Genomic DNA, 20411 nt, shown 5'->3' with positions numbered 1-20411 from the left:
ACTATTATGCTTGGTCTGCACTTTAAACCATCTTCCCACATCTTGGATTGTACAAGAGTCATCTTGTATGTTGTGTCTACAATTGTTAATGTTATGGGGAAATAGTGTCCTTATTTCATCATGATCAGACTCGATCAAAATCACACAAGGTCAGTACCAGTGCTGATCTTACCTGCCTATGCTGTTCACTATATAGTATGCCACAGTCCTCAGATATGTCTAAGTGGACAGCTTACATTGATCTAATATCTTGCATTCCATCGCTGCATCTTTGAGAATCAATGTGGATAAAAGCAGAGTAAACGGGATCGTTGATTTAATATCATATTCTGCCCCACCCCCTCATCTATATAGACCATCACTGGGAAGAGACACTCTGTTAGTGGAGACACATTTTATAGAACCACAATGATTCCATGTCACATGGAGGTCAGGTGGCCAAGTTGTCTAAGGTGCTTGCCTTTTACCGTTCACTCTCAAATTGCCTTCTCTGTCTTCAAGTCTAAGTTCGACCACCATGGATATGTGAGAAAGCTTGCAAGTAGTTTCCAGTGGATCAGTGGTTCTTTCTGGGTTCTTCCACCAGCAGATATACTGACCATTATTTATAGCCTAACATTTGCTAAAAATGATGTTAATCTATGACACTGCATGGACAGTTTAATGCTTTGGTGACTAGTTTACTGAGCCATGGTAGACAGTTGCCAAGATAGACCCATATATATTATGGATCCCTGTATATTACAAATCCCTTTAGGCCTGGGACCTTACAGAAAAATCTCAGTCCAATGTCCTCACCAACTAATGTTGAATGACTACAGGACTGTCCATCGTGGCTTATTTCTGGAACCAGCTATGCCAAGATTTCAGTCCTGGATGTATGTCCAGATCAGGAACGACACAGTTACTGATAAGTATTATGAACCTGGCTCCAAAAAAAGGAAACAAGATTGAACTTTGCCGTTTGATATGAATCATGTCTGGCCACCACAGATTCTAATATGGTTTTCTTATGCCTAAGTGGGTGGGTGATTGGGGCCAATTGTCTATATTTCTTCCCAGCACCATGACATGGGCTTCAGCATCACAATCACACTGTCTCTACCCAGTATTGAACCCATGTTGACATACAGTCAGTGCCACAGTATCTAAATGCCAAACATTTCAATTGGGGCTTCAGTTCTAACAAAGAACTACCTCTCAACCAAATCTTCATCTACTGGGTTTATTCATTGTCCTGGCATCACCTGTTTATGAGACCATTACAGATGGTACCATTGTCCCAATGTCCCAATGAAGTCTAGAACTTGGCCCATTTGGAACACATAATATTCTCTATCCATATGAGGTCCCATCTCAGAAAATGGTAGAACTTCACTTGGCTTTTATTGCAGGTACAACCTCCAAAGATAATGGCTTGTGTGGATGCAAGCACAACAGGCTGGGTTGCATATCTCTTTCCATCATTCCAGGAGGATAGTGGAGGATGGCCCACTTAGCACCATATATTGCATATAAATATCCTTGGGAAGAAAGACAATGACAGAATTTCATTGGTAACAGGAGAAGCTATAAGGAAAGGGCATTCTCATTCTATCCAGGATCTCCACTCTGGTGAATTATACCAGAAGTCAAGGAGGAACCACATATCCAGACCTTTGCATTTTTGTCTGGAAGTTTCTAAAGTGTTGTGTGACAAATTCATCAAATGCTGGGCATACTAAATGTATTAGTGGGCTTGCAGTCCCAAAATACTAATTTAAACAGAATGGTCACTCTATCCCTCGGTTTTCATTTACATATGAACGTAATGAGATTATCCACTGGTGGTTCTATTTGTTGTTGTTGTAGGGTTTAATGCCAGTTTTCAGCACACGTTAGGCTATACATGGCAGCCAGTATTACTGGTGGAGGAAGAACCCAGAAAACCCCCGGAAAGAACCACCGACCCACGAGAAGCTACTGGCAAGCTTTCTCACATACCCACATTGACTGAATCCGAGACTCGAACCCACGCAGACAGAGGTGAGATGGCAGTGATCCGTCATGGAGAGCGCTTTAGACCACTCGGCCACTCGGGGCCCATGGTACTATTTGTGGCAAGGTGGATGGTGAAATTCCCAACATTTGTCTCCCCAGTTCCAGATCCAAATTCCTGTGCAGATGCTGCTAGTTCCTTAGATTAGAATGGCTTGGACACATACACTTCCTATCCAACATTTCTGATTCTAATTGTGCCACAAAAAGTAACATAGTCAGAGTGTCGTTTCATCCTAATTGCTCCCCTTGGGTGGACAAAAAAATCATAGGTAAGCAACTTGATCAACCTCATAGCAGAAACCTCAAGGAAATAAAGATATTCCCATATCTAGTCAAAACCATGATGGCAGGCATTTCATCCCAAGCCAGAGATGTTAAACAGCTTATATGTGTTTATATATGGTAAGTCATAAAGAACAAACAAGTGGTAGAGAAAATCATGTGAGAATGGCCTACACTTTCAAAGCATATGATTGGAAATGGAGAAATTCCTCACAGTTATATGAGCATGAACAGATTTCTTCACTTAAGACATAATTACACAAAACAGCTAACTTCTTACTTTGGTCATTTGAATAAAACATTTAGCACCAAACTATGATAAAGGCTACCATTCCACAATCTTTGACTCACTTTGGTATCATGGTATCATGGAAGACAAAACAGAGATCTCTCTGATCTTATATTCTCATTTGACATGCCTAAATGTTCTGGCTTTGTTGCCAAAGTAGAATCTGTCATCATTTCTTCACATCATATACAATATTTTCTTTCCAGTCATATTAGTCACAGCAAGGAGAATAACATAATACATGCTTTGTAATTGACCCAAAATACAGATCCAACAGGATCGGTAAGTGTCGCTTAGGTTTCTGCTCATTGGCATTCTATCCTTTCTGGGAACACTCTTTCTAGCTGGACCCTTCCGCTCAAGGTCATATATTGGGCTTGGTGAGAGCTTTGAAATGGTTCCTGAAAAGAACTGAGCTGCTGTGAAAATCCTGTCTATTCTTACCTCTGAAAGAGGGTAAGGATGATATCTTGAATAGGCTGTCATCAGTTAAGCCATAATCAATAAACTTGTTATGCATTTCAGCTTATGATGTTAGGGCAGTTGCAACTAGTAAATTCAAGTAAAACTGTTCCCTAGGTAACATTATACAAGCATAGGAGGTTGAATTCAGCTTCTCTAGCTTCTGTCTTCAGGATCTTTTATCCCAGAAGGCTCAGATAGACATGGTGTGACTTATTCCACACTGGTTGTTGTTGTTGTCGGTTTTAATGCCATTTTTCAGCATACGATAGGCTATGCATGGCAACCAATATTAATGGTGGAGGAAAAAAACGGGAAGAACCACTGACCTATGAGAAGCTACTGGCAGGCTTTCTCACATACCCACATTGGCTGAATCCTAGACTCAAACCCACACAGACAGAGGTGAGATAGCAGTGATCCGTAACGGATGTTCTTTAGACCACTCAGCCACTGCAAGGCCCCTTCCACACTGGTTACTTCCTTGTTCCTTTAACAGCTTCTTGTGTTTGCAGCTTAATGACTTCCATTAGATTTACAGACAGGAATTTTTTTTGAGTCAGCTATGTTCTCAATCTGGAAACTGCCTAACATACCTTAGGGGACCAGAGATGTTCTCTTTCTGAGGTATGGGGATGTAACTCCATTGTTTGCCAGTTCTTCTATATTGTGATTGAGTAACATATTTAAAGAATAAACCAGTTATTGTAGTAAAATATGCTTGTTCCACAATAGGGAGTATTTGAAGAAACATAACATGGATACATTCTTCCAGCTTCTTTGTGGTTACAGCCTACTAGAAGAGCATGCATTCCAAGTCGGTAGTTACTGAGGCATGCATGATATAGTACCAAGCCTTATATCAAGGGGAGACTGACTGCTACATATGTGGCCAGACAGCATTTATTGGCTTCCCTTGGTTATGTTATTCTAGTGAAGCTCAGATACATGTATGTTATATTTGAGAGGTCAAGTACTTTATGCCTGGTTTCAGATATAACTCTATCATGGTCTTTGAAATTATAAATTTATTGATCTTGATTTTAATTTGCATTTACTATTTTACTTTTTATTTCCAGCATCTTGGTGATTTAGCAGAGGTCTTAGAACAAATTGCAAATGGAAAGCATCCGTTTAGTGAGGTAATTCTCACTTTTGTCAAGTAGATATCATTCTTTAACAATACTAAACATTTCCTTTATTTTTTTTAATTCTTGTTTTGTTGTTGAATTTTTAGCTCACTTCAGTGAGGTAAAGGAGAGCTATTGTGCATATATATGTATAGCGTCACTGAACCATTCTGTCTTCCAAGGTCCAAGGTAACAGTTTGGATTGGAAATGGGTTTCATATCATCTACCCCCTGCAAAATCGGCTGATGAGACCAACTTTTTACATTTACATTAATTGTACATTCATGGCTAAGTTTTTGCATTTGACATGGGTTTTTGGACACTGTAAGTACTGTTATATCTGGACTTTTGAAAGTTGGTGAAGGGAAGCATCTTCACTGGTACTACACTCCCATAAAAATAGTAGCTCAATGTGACCTATATTTCATGCTTCACTGACGAGTTAAATATGTACTAAATTTATTTCTCAAGTTCTCTTCATGCTAGATTCTCTTCATGCTAGAATTGTCAAACTAGATGATCACATGCATCTCTATTAATATCACACCCATACAAGAAAATAAAGTCATGGTGACATCTACTTGCTTATGTGAAGTTTTTCAGTGAGTTATGACAAATGACTCCAAGCCATCCAGTCCTTACACTAGCCACTTAATGCTGTGTGCCAACCAAGTCAGCTTCTAGTACCATTTTTATAAGTCTTTGGTATGACTCTACTGGGGTGCAAACCCTTGATCTTACACATCAGAGGCAGATGCTCTAACCACTTAAGTCAAGGTTGCTGTGACACATTTCACATTTTACTGGCTAAGGTTAAGTTTTTGCATTCAGCTCCTGACCACATAGGTTTTTTGCACGCTGCATGCTACTATCCTACCAAGAACCATGAAACTTAGCCGATGCATCTTGATAAGTTCTGTGTCCGTTTTGCAAATGGTTGTCACTCTGATCTATATTTCATACTTCATTGTCTTTGTTAAATTTTGGTGTTCATACTTTGCTGTTTAAGATCCCAGTCATGAAACTTGATGATTGGGTGCATCAGTGTTTGTAATACCCTCTTACAGCTAAAATAATGTTACTGTGACATACAATTATTTATTAACATGGGTTATGTTTTTGTTTTATGATCAGATTAATTCATCCATGTTATTTGCATCCTAGCCTGCTCAGAAGCCCTTTTTGACTAGAGTAGTTGAAAGTAGAACAAAATTATGTTTATTCTCTGGTAATTTTCTTTATTAGTGACTTTACATCTTATATTATGATATATTACCCTCAACAGCTTAAGTCAATATTGTTGATGTGATGTGAAAGAGTATAACAGTATGGTTTTATGTGAGGCCTCATCTGTAGTGGCTAATCAAGGTAATTATTGATGCATGAACTATGCATGTTCTACAGTTTTTTACTCCAAGGTTACTCAAAACCTGTGACTTTCACCCAGTAAAATCTGTCATCTAGGAGGGTGGATAATACTGTTAGCTTCTTAATGTGATTTAAGAACAAAGGATTTTTTAATTGAAAATAATTAAAAACAGCATTAATCATTTGTTTTTATGCTCTGATTGTAATGCATCTTATGGGTCAGGCCAGTATGTAGGTACAGACTTACATATAAGCTATATACAAGCAATATAAAATTAACAATTTTCAATTTTAAACATTGGAAATTATTTTCTGCATGGTAATAATGTTTCCAGTGATGCCTGGAGACCACTAATAGCTTTGTAATGGTGATCTGTGTAAATCTTCAGTTGTATTATGCCCCAACAGATTATAATGGTGATCTTTGTAAATCTTAGTTGTATTATGCCCCAACAGATTATAATGGTGATCTTTGTAAATCTTAGTTGTATTATGCCCCAACAGATTATAATGGTGATCTGTGTAAATCTTCAGTTGTATTATGCCCCAACAGATTGTAATGATGATTTTTGTAAATCTTCAGTTGTATTATGCCCCAACAGATTGTAATGGTGATTTGTGTGAATCTTAGTTGTATTATGCCCCAACAGATTATAATGGTGATCTTTGTAAATCTTAGTTGTATTATGCCCCAGCAGATTGTAATGGTGATCTGTGTAAATCTTATTTGTATTATGCCCCAGTAGATTGTAATCCTTGCTGTTCCTAGGATCATAAATAGAGTAATCATTGTACAACATCCAGTCTTTCAGTGGGTGCATGTGAATTTAAATATGATATTCAGGTTTTCAATATGTGCATACCTTTGGTTTTGATGCATGGAATTTAAATATGACCCATTTTTGATAAACAGTAATTCCAAACTGTGTGTCTTTTTCACACTCATAGATTTGAGCCAAAGTATAAATCTTAATTACTCTTGATTCGCCTCCAGCTTATTTTCTTACTAAGAGTGTGCTGTCATAAAAATTTTACTGCAGAAGACACTAATTGACATCTGCTCAACAGCAGTTTACACCTTGACGGCCAATAATATTGCACCATTAAAGCATATATCTGAACTGGGTGGAGCTAACAGGTCACATATGTCATGCTTAGATTCAAATGAATTAGGTTGGATTATTTTGAGATTACATTTGAAGTTTATGGTAGAGGAATAGGGAAATAATTATGACATAAATGGACTGCTGTTTGAACAAATAGCAGCATTGGTATGTTTGCACATTAAATTATAATCAGTGATTCAGAACTGGAGCATATGGCAGCTCACATAGCTGGTTGTTAAATTAAGTGGACTAACTTGTACTGTTTTATTCGCAATTATTATGCTTCATATTTTGGAATCATTTACAACTTCACTGGATTCTTATCTTATAATATATCAGCATTTGTTTGATTGCACCTTAAATTATAATATATTAAACAAAACAGGAAAATATGGCTTCTTGCTAAGCCAGTTTTCAATGTGGGATTGTGTTTAATGGGCAATTCGTTTGCTTCAGTCTGCAAAATATTTAAAAAACCCTCAAGCATTTCTATTATAGGATCAGTGTCAGAAACAACTGCATATGAAATAATTTGAGAAGTTGAAAATATAATAAAGTACAAAATAATCCTCTGTTTCATATACAGAATATACACACAGTTTCACATTGTTTGAAAGAGAAACACTTTTACAAAGATCAGTATGTATGTTTCTTACAAAATACTTTATAAGTGTTTCACAGTATTAAGCATGAGACAAGAAATCTTAAACGTCATTTGTTTCCACCATTAGCAAGAAATCATAGCTATGGACTCATGACTGTCCAAAAGATTTGACTCTCAAGATTTCAGTTTTGACTCTTGAGATTTTGGGGTCAAGGGTCAAATGACTTTTCAGTTTTGAAATCTGTTGAGAACCCTGATATTTTAATCTGGACATATCAGATGTTTATTCATGGGTATTTCAGGGGTTTTAGAACTTAATTACAGGGCCAGTCATTGCTTACCGTTCATAGGTATTTCAGGGGCTTCATACTAATTTAGTTTTAGAACTTAATTACTATTGCCATTTATTGCTTACCATTCATATGTATTTCAGTTGCTTCAGATTTAGTTTTAGAATTTAATTACTATTGTCATTCATTGCTTACCATTCTTTCCTGATTTATGGCTTTGCAATAACCAATATAGTATCAAACCTTTGAAATCAGTTCAGGATCTGTAACTCTTGTTTCAATTCAAGCCAGAATTTAGCTGTTACCAAGGAATTCAGTATTTGCTGTGATACGTGCAAAAGATCACATTCAAGTTCCAGTTATTAGTTAGCATCATTAAAACTTGATAGTGAAAATTATTTACAACATAGATTGAAAAGAACATACTTTTTTTCCCCACAAACTTGCAGAAGCTAGGCAAAGCCAAGCATCCAATGGTGGTGGTTGGTAGTGCAGCGCTACAGAGACCAGACAGAGGGGCAATCCACAAGGCTGTCACCATTATCGCTCAGAATGCTAGAGTCAAGTCAGGATGTGGAGAAGATTGGAGAGTCCTTAATGTCTTACACAGGGTATGCTTGCTGGCACTTTATTTTTTGTGTGGAGATGCTGTGAAATTTATACAGCCACAGAAATGCATATAAATTATGATACAGGAGGAAGTTATTTGTGTTTACATTTTAATGATTGAGCTTAATTATTTTAATCTGCACTCATCTCTCCATGCACGGTAAAAATTTGCATTTGTAAAGATTTTGTTCAAAGATTATAATTAGCTTGGACACAAGTAATGCCCACACCATGAAGAACACTGTTTTGCTCAAGAGGTCTGTCTTGTACTAAAATTTGCTGTAGTATGTATATGCATATCAGAATGTCTTATATTAATGTCTTATCAGGGAGCTGATCTTGTACAGTCACAAGGTTGCAAATGATCAAACAATTTGTGTAGACACTGACCATACCACCATGCCATATAGTAATAGTAGGTTTCTGGTCAGTTTATTCTTCAAATACATTACCTGATCAAAATACATTAGGAAAACTTGCACTACATTTCAAATCCAGCCCTCCCAAGATAAAAAGAGCTGTTAATATCTTTTGGCTTGTTTTAGCAATAACAGTGCTATAAAAATGTCTGCTTGCTGAGATGAAGTTGAGGAAAATGATATTCCCCTTGGGTAGAGAAAATGATATCCTCCTTGGGAAGAGAAAATGATATTTCCCTGGGAAGAGAAAATGATATTCCCCTTGGGAAGAGAAAATTATATTTCCCTTGGGAAGGGAGAATGGTATACCCTTTGGGAAGAGAAAATTATATTTCCCTTGGGAAGAGAAAATGATATCCCCCTTGGGAAGAGAAATTGGCTTAAAATCCCATCAGTTACTCTTTCAGGATGCATGAGGCCTGCGAAACAGGGGTGCAGAAACCTTGACAAAATCCAGTTTTCGATGAACATGCAAATTAAAAAACCAAATTGTTCATTCTTTTTCATAGAAAAGAATAGGTGAAGACAAAGTGTTGCTTATGTTTATGTTTATTTAATTGAACGGGGCCCTGAGTGGTCTAAAGCACTCTCCGTTACGAATCACTGCCATCTCACCTCTGTCTGCGCCGGTTCGAGTCTAAGATTCAGCCAATGTAGGTATGTGAGAAAGCTTGCCAGTAGCTTCTCATGGGTCAGTGGTTCTTTCCAGGGTTTTCCCGGGTTCTTCCTCCACCATTAATACTGGCCGCCATGTATAGCCTATCGTGTGCTGAAAAATGGCATTAAACCCCAAAACAACAACAACAATTTAATTGAATCATCCAGATGCGTGCAGTATAGATTTGTGACATGCAAGATATATTGAATGATATTTCAACTTTTCTTATTTTTGCTGTATAAGGTATACTTAGACAAAAGAAGTGAGACAACAAAGTTTACACAAACCTTTAAGCAATTTTGTTGTTTGATTGTGGTGAGTCAGTGTGAACAGAGAAAACAAACAAAAAATTAAACACATTTGAATGTGTTCAGTCCATACTGATTTCTGACTAGAACACTGATCAAAAGCTATTACCTGCTTAACGTTTGTTCTGTCTCCAGTATTATGGAAGACACCCAGAAGAAAGGTCAGCTTGCTTATGCTGAGACTGACTTTTCTCACCCATGCAACAGAGAAATCTAGCTGTTTTGCTAACCTTACTATTCTTTTCTTCGTTACAGCTTGTATTAAGTATAACTACAGTAGAGCTGAGTAGCCAATACCATTTTTTTTATCTACAATATAACTTTTCAAAATTGGAACTGATGACAATAAAACAGTTTCTTATAATAAATATTAATTATTTATTGTAAATTTCATATAACATCTATATATTAAATGTGATAATACCTCATTACTATGCAATGTTTTATGTTATTTTTCTTTGCTCACACTTATAACCTGTGTACTTCGGATGCAACGGTCACACCACAGCCCTCATTAACATATTTATATTCGTGTACCACATGTAAACATTGGACATGAACACTAGTGAAGAATTCTTTTTACTTCAAAGGAAAATATTGGGTGAGAAAAATAATCTATGTTGTGGTTTGGACCGAGACAAGGAAATCGCAGTTGCGGGGTTACATTATGTCTCCCCACGAGGCTTGACAGGGATTTCCTTGTCTCGGTCCAGACCCCAACATAGATTCTATATGTATCAGGTTGTGGTTTAGGTTGAGAACTCAGCTGCTTGGCTTTATGGGTGTGAAAGGTTTTAATCTGGTTCATTTAAGAAAAAAACATGTCACACTTTGCTGTGGAATTTGAAAGTTTGAAGAGAAATTCTATCATGGTCTTCACATGCATGAACTCTGTCTTCAGATTCAAGTAGCTGAGAGAGAACTGCCAGTGGATGATCATAGGCAGTCTCATCAGTTCATCAGAAATGCTGTCTGATATCCTTAGATAGAACTTGTTGGGGAAAAGAACACTTACTGAACCACAGCTTTATCCAGACTTGAAAGTTGAATATTGGAAAGTTAGACATGGAGGCTTTGTTTGTGTTGACTGACATGATGAAGGAGGTTTTGAATTTCATATTCATCTGTGAAGATCTTTCAGTAATAAACCCTTCAGTTTCATGTCTTGATACATTAGAGTTTCATGGCATGAAGATTTGTGTACATCTTTTCATGCCCATGGCTTTCCTTATCAGCATCATTGGTACAAATCTCACAGCTTTTCATGCCCATGGCTTTCCTTATCAGCATCATTAGTACAAACCTCACAGCTTTTCATGAGTTCCAAAGTAATAATGGAATTTAGTCACCAGGTGTCACTCTCATGGCATGCAGATTTGTGTTCAGCTTTTCATGCCCATGGCTTTTCTTATCAGCATCATTGGTACAAACCTCACAGCTTTTCATGCCCATGGCTTTCCTTATCAGCATCATTGGTACAAACCTCACAGCTTTTCATGCCCATGGCTTTCCTTATCAGCATCATTGGTACAAACCTCACAGCTTTTCATGCCCATGGCTTTCCTTATCAGCATCATTGGTACAAACTTCACAGCTTTTCATGCCCATGGCTTTCCTTATCAGTGTCATTGGTACAAACCTCACAGCTTTTCATGCCCATGGCTTTCCTTATCAGCCAGGATCCAGGTGATTTACCTGGTTACTGTTATTTTACACCTGGCTACTTTAGAAAAAAAACAACCTTTATTCCCAATGGCAGAGATTCCACAAACTGTCCCCTATTTTGGGAACTCACCCATCAACTTCAAATGAGAAAAAGTCATTTACAGGTTTTCTAATTTAGTAATGGTGGGAATATTTTATGGTGGATTGGCATCATTTGAACAAATCTTAAAGACCTTGCATCTAGAATAATCCCTGTAAAATCATGTTCAGATTGGTTATAGCTGTCAACAGAAGACTTAAGTTTACTTGGCCCTATGGCCAGATGAGCTAGATAACCATACAAGAAGACTGAAATCTAGGATCCAATTCCCTCTTGCCTTCAGAGATAATTGGTGACAGTCAAACTGTCAGAATCAGTACACTCTTTCCAGCTAACAGCTAGCACTAACAAATGGCATTCAAAGTATCTTTCATATTCAGCAAATCGATGTGCATGGAGTTCTCTAGAAAGGATCAAAACCTGCTCACTTCTTGAAAGGAGGGCAGGAGGTTGGCACCATAGCCAGTCATACAGGCATATTTATAGTCTGAGATTCCAGTTTTTGACCCTGTAGCAGGATGCTAAGTTCAGAAAGATCCTTTCATCTGCTGTGATGGGACATTATGAAGTTTGAACTTTTGATCATCTGATCTAGTGGACAAAGTTTTGGCCACCATTGAGATAGGAGAATCATCTGCAGGGCAAGTGACAAATCTAAATCATCTTCATGCAAGTGACACAAATCTAAAGCATCTTCATGGCAAGTGACAAATCTAAAGCATCTTCATGGCAAGTGATACAAATGTTTAATCATCATGGCAAATGACACAAATCTAAATCATCTTAATGGCAAATGATACAAGTCTAAATCATGGCAAATGATACAAATCTAAATCATCTTCATGGCATGTGACACAAAATCTAAATCCTCTTCATGGCAAGTGACACAAATCTAAATCCTCTTCATGGCAAGTGACACAAATTTCTGTGGCCACAATGAGAAGACCCGAGAGTATGAGAAAGTATACTTTCTGTAGTAAATTAAGTTTCTCAGAGGACATTTAACAAATATGATTACTGATACCTCTCAAATATGTGATAGGACTGAGGTAGCAATGATATGATCATATAAGTATCATCTAAGAAACACAATTTATTAAAAAAATCTGGAGGAAATGCTGAGCATCCTACATCTACCATGGGCTCCCTTTGATGGAAGAATGGCTGGATTCCCTATATGAAGTATAACCTGATCTCCTAACTTGACAGCAGCACAGCTGATAGTTACATAGCCCATGACGACCATACACAGACAAGAAAACTATGAATTCTTCCTGGTGAGGAGGCTGGGTCATGTGATTGTCTGGACTGCAGAGACTGAACTCACCAGATTCAATTATTGTCTTTGTGAAGCTAGATCATGACGATAACTCAAAAAGGATGAAAATTTATGACAGCCAACAACATCTATTGTGTCTCAGATCAAAACATAACATTGGAACATGAGGGTTGTGGATATCGTTGATTCAGCTTAAATCGTGATGAGACATATCTGATCTTTTGAGACTTCAGAGTAGGCTGAGTGTATTACCCACTTCAGAAACGATGCTTGGGCTCAAGGAGTTATATCCTCTTTCAGACCAAAAGAAAGATATATTGTGCCCCACAGCTTTTCTCCCTGTGCTTCAAGTAATGCTTGAGTGCATGGACAGGGTCAGATATCACTGCCTCTCCTGAAATAAAACTATTTGACTGCATGCTGATGGCAACCTATTCTTAGTTACAAAGCCTGATTACTTTATTAGGACTACAAAACCATTATAGAGAATTATAAATATACACCAGACAGAATGGAAAGTGCAATCCCAGGAATCTAATAGAAGAATGCTTGATAATAGTAGGCAGAATTAGTGCATATAACACTGATTTTTTTGGTGATGAGTGCTTAGTCGTGAGGGAATATGGGATCGTGTGTGCAGGCAAGGCAATGGGTACCATTTACCCACATGCTTAGGTGAATAAAACAACTTTATTTCTGATCAGCTATATCTCCTGTGCATGTACAGAAGGGTGAACAATGGACTTCTTTTTTTGTGTATTGGACCCAAGATTTTTGTGTCATGGCTTCTGTTTACTCCAAATCTCAAACTTATCCTACCTTTGCAAAGGTTCACCAGTCTGTGTGTTGTTCAGATTGGTCTGCATTAGATATAAGGCCAAAATGTTTAAAAACCGGACACAAACTCCAGTTCAAAACCTGAAAATTTTAAAGGTCAAAACATAAATCAGGTCTAAAAAATTACATTTTATCTGCTGTACTTTTAATACAAGTCAAAAGTCCGCATTATTTGGTATAATTGCAGAACTACATCATTCTCTTTTTGTAATACCACTCACTTTGATGTATCATAAATGATGTTGATGTTACAGTGCTTGGGAGTATGGTACAACCTCATGATGTGTAAATGAGGCACATGAGGTTAATGAGTTAATAGTGGATGTCCACAAGCATTTAACTGCAGTTAATCTGCTGTTGCAAATAATCTGATTTTTGGATTATGTGAAGCTGTAAATGTGAGGATTGTACCAATGATGCTGATAAGGAAAGCCAATGGCATGAAAAGCTGTGAGGTTTGTACCAGTGATGCTGAGCCATCATCAGATATAGTTAATTTTTAATACAAAATTCAAAAAATTTAGAATGACTTCTTCAGAAAAACTGCTTAACAGAATTTGACAGAAAGTACTCTGGCATAGAGTGCATTTTAAATTTCTACAGATGATGATGATCTGACTGGCTGCTATTACTGAAATAGAAAATGACTTCACAAATTCCTCTTAACAGAATTTGACCAATATTGACAGTAAACACAGCAGCATGAAGGACATTTAAGTTTTTATAGATGATACCAATCTGCCTTGAGATATGGCTGCTGTTATTAAGGATGGAAAAAAGTTTAATAACTTTGTTTTAGAAACCAAATTTTACAACAAGTCTATTAGTTTGAAAGTCTTTCAGGTTTATACAATTGATTGGCCTTCTAGTATGGTCACGGAGCAGAATTTCACAAAATTTGACACAAAACATCCTGTCATTGAAACCTCTCAGTATTGGACATATTATGCTGATGTACTGTCAGATATTTAAGAAGATGTAAAAAGTTGAGAAATCTTGAAACAGTTGTTTCCTAATACATGCAGTCAACATTGTAGGAAGAAGTTCAGTAAAAAGCATCCTACAGATCATAATTTCTTGGCTAGCTGCTCATATGTTTGTAACATCTAGTGAACATTCTTTTTCCTACTTGTTCGCAGGTGGTATCTTCATAAAAGATCCACATTAAGTCTGCTACAATCAAGGCAGGCTCTGTATCCTAGCAAACTTGCTGTCTAAATAAAATTAAATAATTCACACAGAATAGTCCTTTTACCCTTTGAACTTCAATGAAATCTGCACCCACTATAGTTGACCTTTTCAGGACCTGTTTGTAGCAAGGTGGAATGCCAAGTTTTAAACCTTCATCTTGCCTGTCAGAGACCCAAAAGTCTGGGCAGACAGTGCAAATGTATTTTCCCTCAGCTGTTCTGATTCATAAAGTCATTCAGAAATCAAGGGAATTTTAGTGTAGACCAATCCTGAATACTCTTCTCAAGTGGGAATAATCATGGATCATCAGCCTTCTCGGTCTAGCAGCTAATCAATCCAGTAAAATCCTGCTTTGTTCTTACCCACTGAAACAACTGTGCATGCAGGTTATTCCCTCCCAGCCAGGAAATTCATGTCTGGCTTATGTAAAACAAACTGTCAGAAAGAAGCATTTCCACAAACTAGCAGTGGAAAGAATTGTTCTGGTACAAAGGCCCACCACTTTTAAAGTTTCTGATGGGAAATGGAGAGTTTGCTTCTAGCAATGCAAGAGAGAAAATTGCTTCATTGAAATTCTTGATATCACAAATAGCATACTCAATTTGCTTTTCAAGGGAAAAGGTTTGTTCCAGTCACAATCAAGGTCAACCATTCCATGATTTCAGATATATTTCATCACCAATGAAAGGAAGGCATAAGCTGAAACAAAAACCTCTCTGCCTTCTGGTCAATTTTTATTTTTCTTAACCATAGGTCATGGCTTTATCTGAACTATAACTTATCATGGGTTGTGACATGATTGAACAATGCACTCTTCCTTCACAGGCAGAATCAGTGAAATGCATGCCTTATTGATCAACCCACAGTGTCTCAAGTTCCACTATGATATTTTCTTTCATTTCAGCTCCACGATCAATTGCTAAGTATATTGCTAAGACTGCTTTGTGACCAATATTATTCAAGCCATTGGAAGACATTTTCCAGCTTTTGCCTTGGATATTTTTAATTTCAAAGAGTTCATTGTTGCCTGGTGGGACCAATATCAGCAGCACAGTAGGATATCTACCCAGGTCACTCAGCTTTGTAACAATGTGAAATAATCTACTTCTGCCTTTTTTGGAATATCATGTCTGTTCATTGACCAGTGCTAACACTAGTCCATATCTTGTACAAAACTCCGGTGGTTCTTCCTGGGGTTTTCCCGGGTTCTTCCTCCACTATTAATACTGGCCGCCATACATAGCCTATCATGTGCTGAAAAATGGCGTTAAACCCTACAACAACAACAACAACAACAACTTGCACAAAACTCAATGCTGCTCACCTTACTTAGGGGCCAAGAGCCAAGGTCAACTCTGCAGTAAGGGTATATAACTCTCTCCACCTTGCTCTTATTCTCCAAACATTTCATAAGGTAACATTTGAAGATTGAGCCAATTGTTGGTGTGAAAATATACTTGAATAATACTTACCAGATAAGTAATATGGTTACTGATCCTTAAGCATTCAACAACACTTACATCCCTTAAAGGAGAATGCATTTCTGCTCCAGTAGTAACTTATGGCAGAAATGAGTTGGTTCCAGCCCTGCAATCCAAGGGGAGACCACCCACATAGCTTCCATCTCAGCAAGCAGGTGACTAGCACTTGTATTGCAAAAATAGAGCCAAACAACATGGCTAGCGTAATTTTTTTTAGCTTATTAAGGCTTCATTTGTGAGACCACCCATGTCTAGCTTCCATCTTGGCAAGCAGGTGACTAGCACTTATATTGCTAAAAAAAAGAGCCAAACAACATGGCTGGCATAATTTTTGTAGCTTGTTAGGAGGACTTCATTTTTGAAATAATGGACGTTGAAGCATATTATGTAAATATTTTGAATCACTATTTTTCTTAAGGTAAAATTTTTAGGACACTTTGTAGTTGCTACAGACCACGAATCAAAATACCCATGTACAGTAATTATACTGTCAAAACAGTAGGACTGCTTCCCAAATTCTCTAATTTAGGAGCTGACATTAGTGTCATTTTTCATAAAACCATGAAAATTGATGCATTTGGGAGAAAAAAAATAACAGGACTTAATCTCTTCTTCCACTGATAAACATAGTGATGATAAATACCATGATGGTAACATTTTCAATAATGTCCAGGTTTTTCATTTCAAAATAATAGCCATCTGTTTCTGCGGTTCTATAAAGCCTACAGGAAAGTCATGAAATTGATTTAGGACAGATTCATTTATTTTCCCTGGGATCAAGTTACACTGTTTGACAGGCTGTAACATATTGTTTGGTGGCTTTTTTTTTACAGCTGTACCATTGCTCATTTGATCTTTCAAATCTTGGTTTATAGCAACTGCAAAATCCACACAGATTTATGCCCAAGAAAAATATCTATCAATTCACTGTAACTAATTGATCAGCAGATTATAGAAGCATATTTTATTATCTGAAATAAATGAGCAATGTGGCAAGACCATAACCAAAAGGAACTTGGTTCTCTATATCTTCTTTGTCTCATTGTTGGTATTGTAGGTTGCTAGTCAAGTGGCAGCCCTTGATCTTGGTTACAAGGCAGGAGTGGAGTACATTCGACAGAACTCACCCAAAGTGCTTTACCTCTTGGGGGCTGATGAGGGGGCCATCACTAGAGATGATCTTCCAAAGGATTGTTTTGTAATATACCAAGGTATAGAAGAAACCAATTATAATGAACCTCTTGGCCATTCAAGTCTAGCAAAATTATGTGTGTGTGTGTGTGATAAACAGAACAAATGCAATCAACCATCCTTGCCCTAAGTTTTCAAGCACAATAATTTTTCATTTAACAATATTTTAATGCACTCTAAGTTTCAGACAGCCTTGGTTAGTAAAATGTGCTCCAAACCCCCTCGCCCAAAAAATGTGTTTCCTATTGCGCTGATTTTAAAATTAGGGTAGGTAAGGGATCTTTTGTTTTCTTTTTACCCCATGTGAGGATTGGTAGCTATGGTCAGCAACAAAAAACCTAATGTAATTTTTATAACCTAATTGTTATATGCCTTCCCTATGATGTCTGTATGTTCATCCAATGTCTATGTGTTACCAATTTCATTTTTTGAATAACTTTATTTGTAAACCATTTACAGTAACCTAACTTTCGGATTTGTTCAGTGGATACTGATCCATCATCCAGTATGGCTGCCATTACTAAAATTTACAAAATAAAAGAAACAAGATCTTAAAAACTGCTCAGTATAATTCAGATAGATTTGGTAGAATGCATCATGGCATCATTTCATGTTTGTATAAATTATTCTGATCCACCTTCAAATATAAGCACCATTTAAAAAATATTGAAAAATATTTTAACCACTTTTCAGAAACAGTTCAGACTTTACCAGTTTTGACCTAAGGCATATTGGCATGAAGATCTTTCAGATTCTTAAGCATGATGCCAGTCTGCCATCAGATATGGCTAAAAATAGAAAGCTTTTAATTATCCCTCAAAAACAAGAATATTTGACCAAACTTGATAGAAAGCATTATGAAATAAAGGCTTTTCTGTTTTGTACAAATATGAGATCAAATATGACTGCCATTACTAAATATAGAAAGATTGTTTAGTGGCTTTTTTTCAAATGCTCCTGAACAGAATTTGATAAAATAAAGTTAGTAATCATCCTGACAGAAAGAGCTGTTGGGTTTGAACAAATATTGCCAATCTGCCAGCAGATATGGCCATTGTTTTTAAAATAGCAAAATGTTTTAATGAACTTGCAAAAACTGCTAAACATTATTTGACCACTTTTGACAGAAACCATCTTTGCATTAAAATTTGGTTAGCAAATAATGCCAGGTCACTGTACAATATGGATGTCACCATTAAAAACAGAAAAGCATAAATGTCTTCTTTTGGAAAACCACCCTACAGAATTGACCAAATTTGACAGAAAGCACCCTCAGTCAATACTGTGGCTCATACCTCAGATGTAGCTGATAGCTGCCATTCAGACCACCTTGGCTGTTTACGAAACAAGGAATGACTGAGAAGTTACAAACACATCAGACTGCTTTTAATTTGCAACTTCTGAGTCAATCCTATAGTCTATCCAGTTATAGAAATAGACATTTTTCTGCAAATTCCTAGCCTGACATACATCAGGGAAATATTTACTTTCACAAAAATAGCCAAATTATCTGACAGAAACGCCATTTTTCCAGCACACAGTAGGCTCTACATGGCGGCCAGTATTAATGGTGGAGGAAGAACTTGGGAAAACCCCAGAAAGAACCACCGACCCATGAGAAGCTACTGGCAAGCTTTCTCACATAACCACATTGACTGAATCCGAGACTCAAATCCACACAGACAGCATGTGAAATGGAAAAAGAATTTCCAAGAATTACATCAAGCTGAGAGACAGCAACAAGCCATTGAGCTGCATAAGGTTTAGAACTAAAATTTGTGTACTGTACTAATGGTAAAGTCTACATGTACTTTACAAATATTTCAGTAGAACATAATGTTTATCATCGTTGCACATTCCAAAACCGAACTTTTAAATACGTTTTCCAGCTTTACAATAGCAGCTTATGATATTTTGTTACACCTTACTTAAAACTGGTCAAACTTACGGAAAAGAATCGACTACCTTACTGAGATGGACTCGTCAGGGTTGGCAGGTCTCTAACTTGCACATAGTGGGGTCCAAGAATATGAGGGTGCAAGTTACTGAGGGATCTCCATAACAATATGAAATGATGCCGTCCTTGTTGGACATTGAGAAAACCACTGGTGGGGTGGGAGCAAACTGGTGTGTTTAATCCCAGAATAATCGTTTAAATCGCATTGGGAATAATTGTAAATAAAGCACTCTTTCTAACGAATTTATTTATTTTTCTGGAAAAATTACCTTTATTTTTAATTTGCACAACCACTAGAGAAATGTTAACATTATTCCAACTGGTTTCAACAACCTTTACGTGTATCTGAAAACATTGTGTATTATATTACTGCTTTATGATGTTGTTGAATAGTCTGGTTCCCTGCTCTATATGCTCCCTGCTTTGCTCTCTACTATAGTTGAATGCAACACAAGGAGCATACCAGGTAGTTAACCAGACTATTTTTTGATTGAAATACAATCAAACAAGGTTCCTTTTATTTTTTTTAAAAATTGCTACAGTGGTCTAGTGTTTAAAGCATCCGTATAGGATGCAGGAGGTTACGGGTTTGCACCCCAGCCAAGTCATACCAAAGACTTATAAAAATGGTACTTGCAGCTGCCTCACTTGGTGTTCAGCATTAAGAGGTTATTGTTAGGACTGATCAGCCTGGTATCAGGATAATGTGACTGGATGGGGCATGATGCAACATGTATCATGTAGCAATATGACTGAAATATTGCTAAAGCTACATTAAAAATCCAAAACACACAAACGGAACATTTATTTCATGAAACTACTATTAATGTCAATTGTTTATTTATTTTATTGTTCTATTAGTAAAATATTGATGCCATGATTTCATTTCAAGTAATAGTTAAACTTCTCATCCTTCAGAGCCAATTCAGGAATTAAAAGTTAACTACAAACTCTGAAACTAGTGTCTCATTAATTAAACATATCTCTGAAACAAATTTAATCCAATATTCATTTTGCTTGGTTCTCTTGCTGTCTTTAATCACATTTGTGAATGAGTATTCTAATTTAAGGTGGTTTAATTACATTACATTCATAAAAAAAAATTAAAACAGGGTTCGAATGATCACTTGAAATGAGTTGACCT

The 20411-nt window shown here is 36.9% G+C and overlaps 1 protein-coding gene across 2 annotated transcripts in view; it reads left to right on the top strand.

Moving 5' to 3' along the window:
* The window catches only part of LOC149776266 (NADH-ubiquinone oxidoreductase 75 kDa subunit, mitochondrial-like), a 123557-nt gene that overhangs the window by 86733 nt on the left and 16413 nt on the right, over positions 1-20411 (top strand). For both annotated transcript variants that reach the window (XM_089942694.1, XM_089942693.1), the window contains exons 15-17: positions 4153-4215; positions 8022-8183; positions 17177-17330. In XM_089942694.1, coding sequence (XP_089798820.1) covers positions 4153-4215; positions 8022-8183; positions 17177-17330 — 379 coding nt within the window. The remainder of the gene's footprint in view (positions 1-4152; positions 4216-8021; positions 8184-17176; positions 17331-20411) is intronic.

The sequence above is a fragment of the Sinohyriopsis cumingii genome, chromosome 18 (genome assembly GCF_028554795.1).
Source record: "Sinohyriopsis cumingii isolate HCF-2022 chromosome 18, ASM2855479v2, whole genome shotgun sequence".
Classification (NCBI taxonomy): Eukaryota; Metazoa; Mollusca; class Bivalvia; order Unionida; family Unionidae; genus Sinohyriopsis; species Sinohyriopsis cumingii.
Note: the sequence above shows the minus strand (reverse complement) of the source record. Positions and strands in the feature narration are given on the sequence as shown.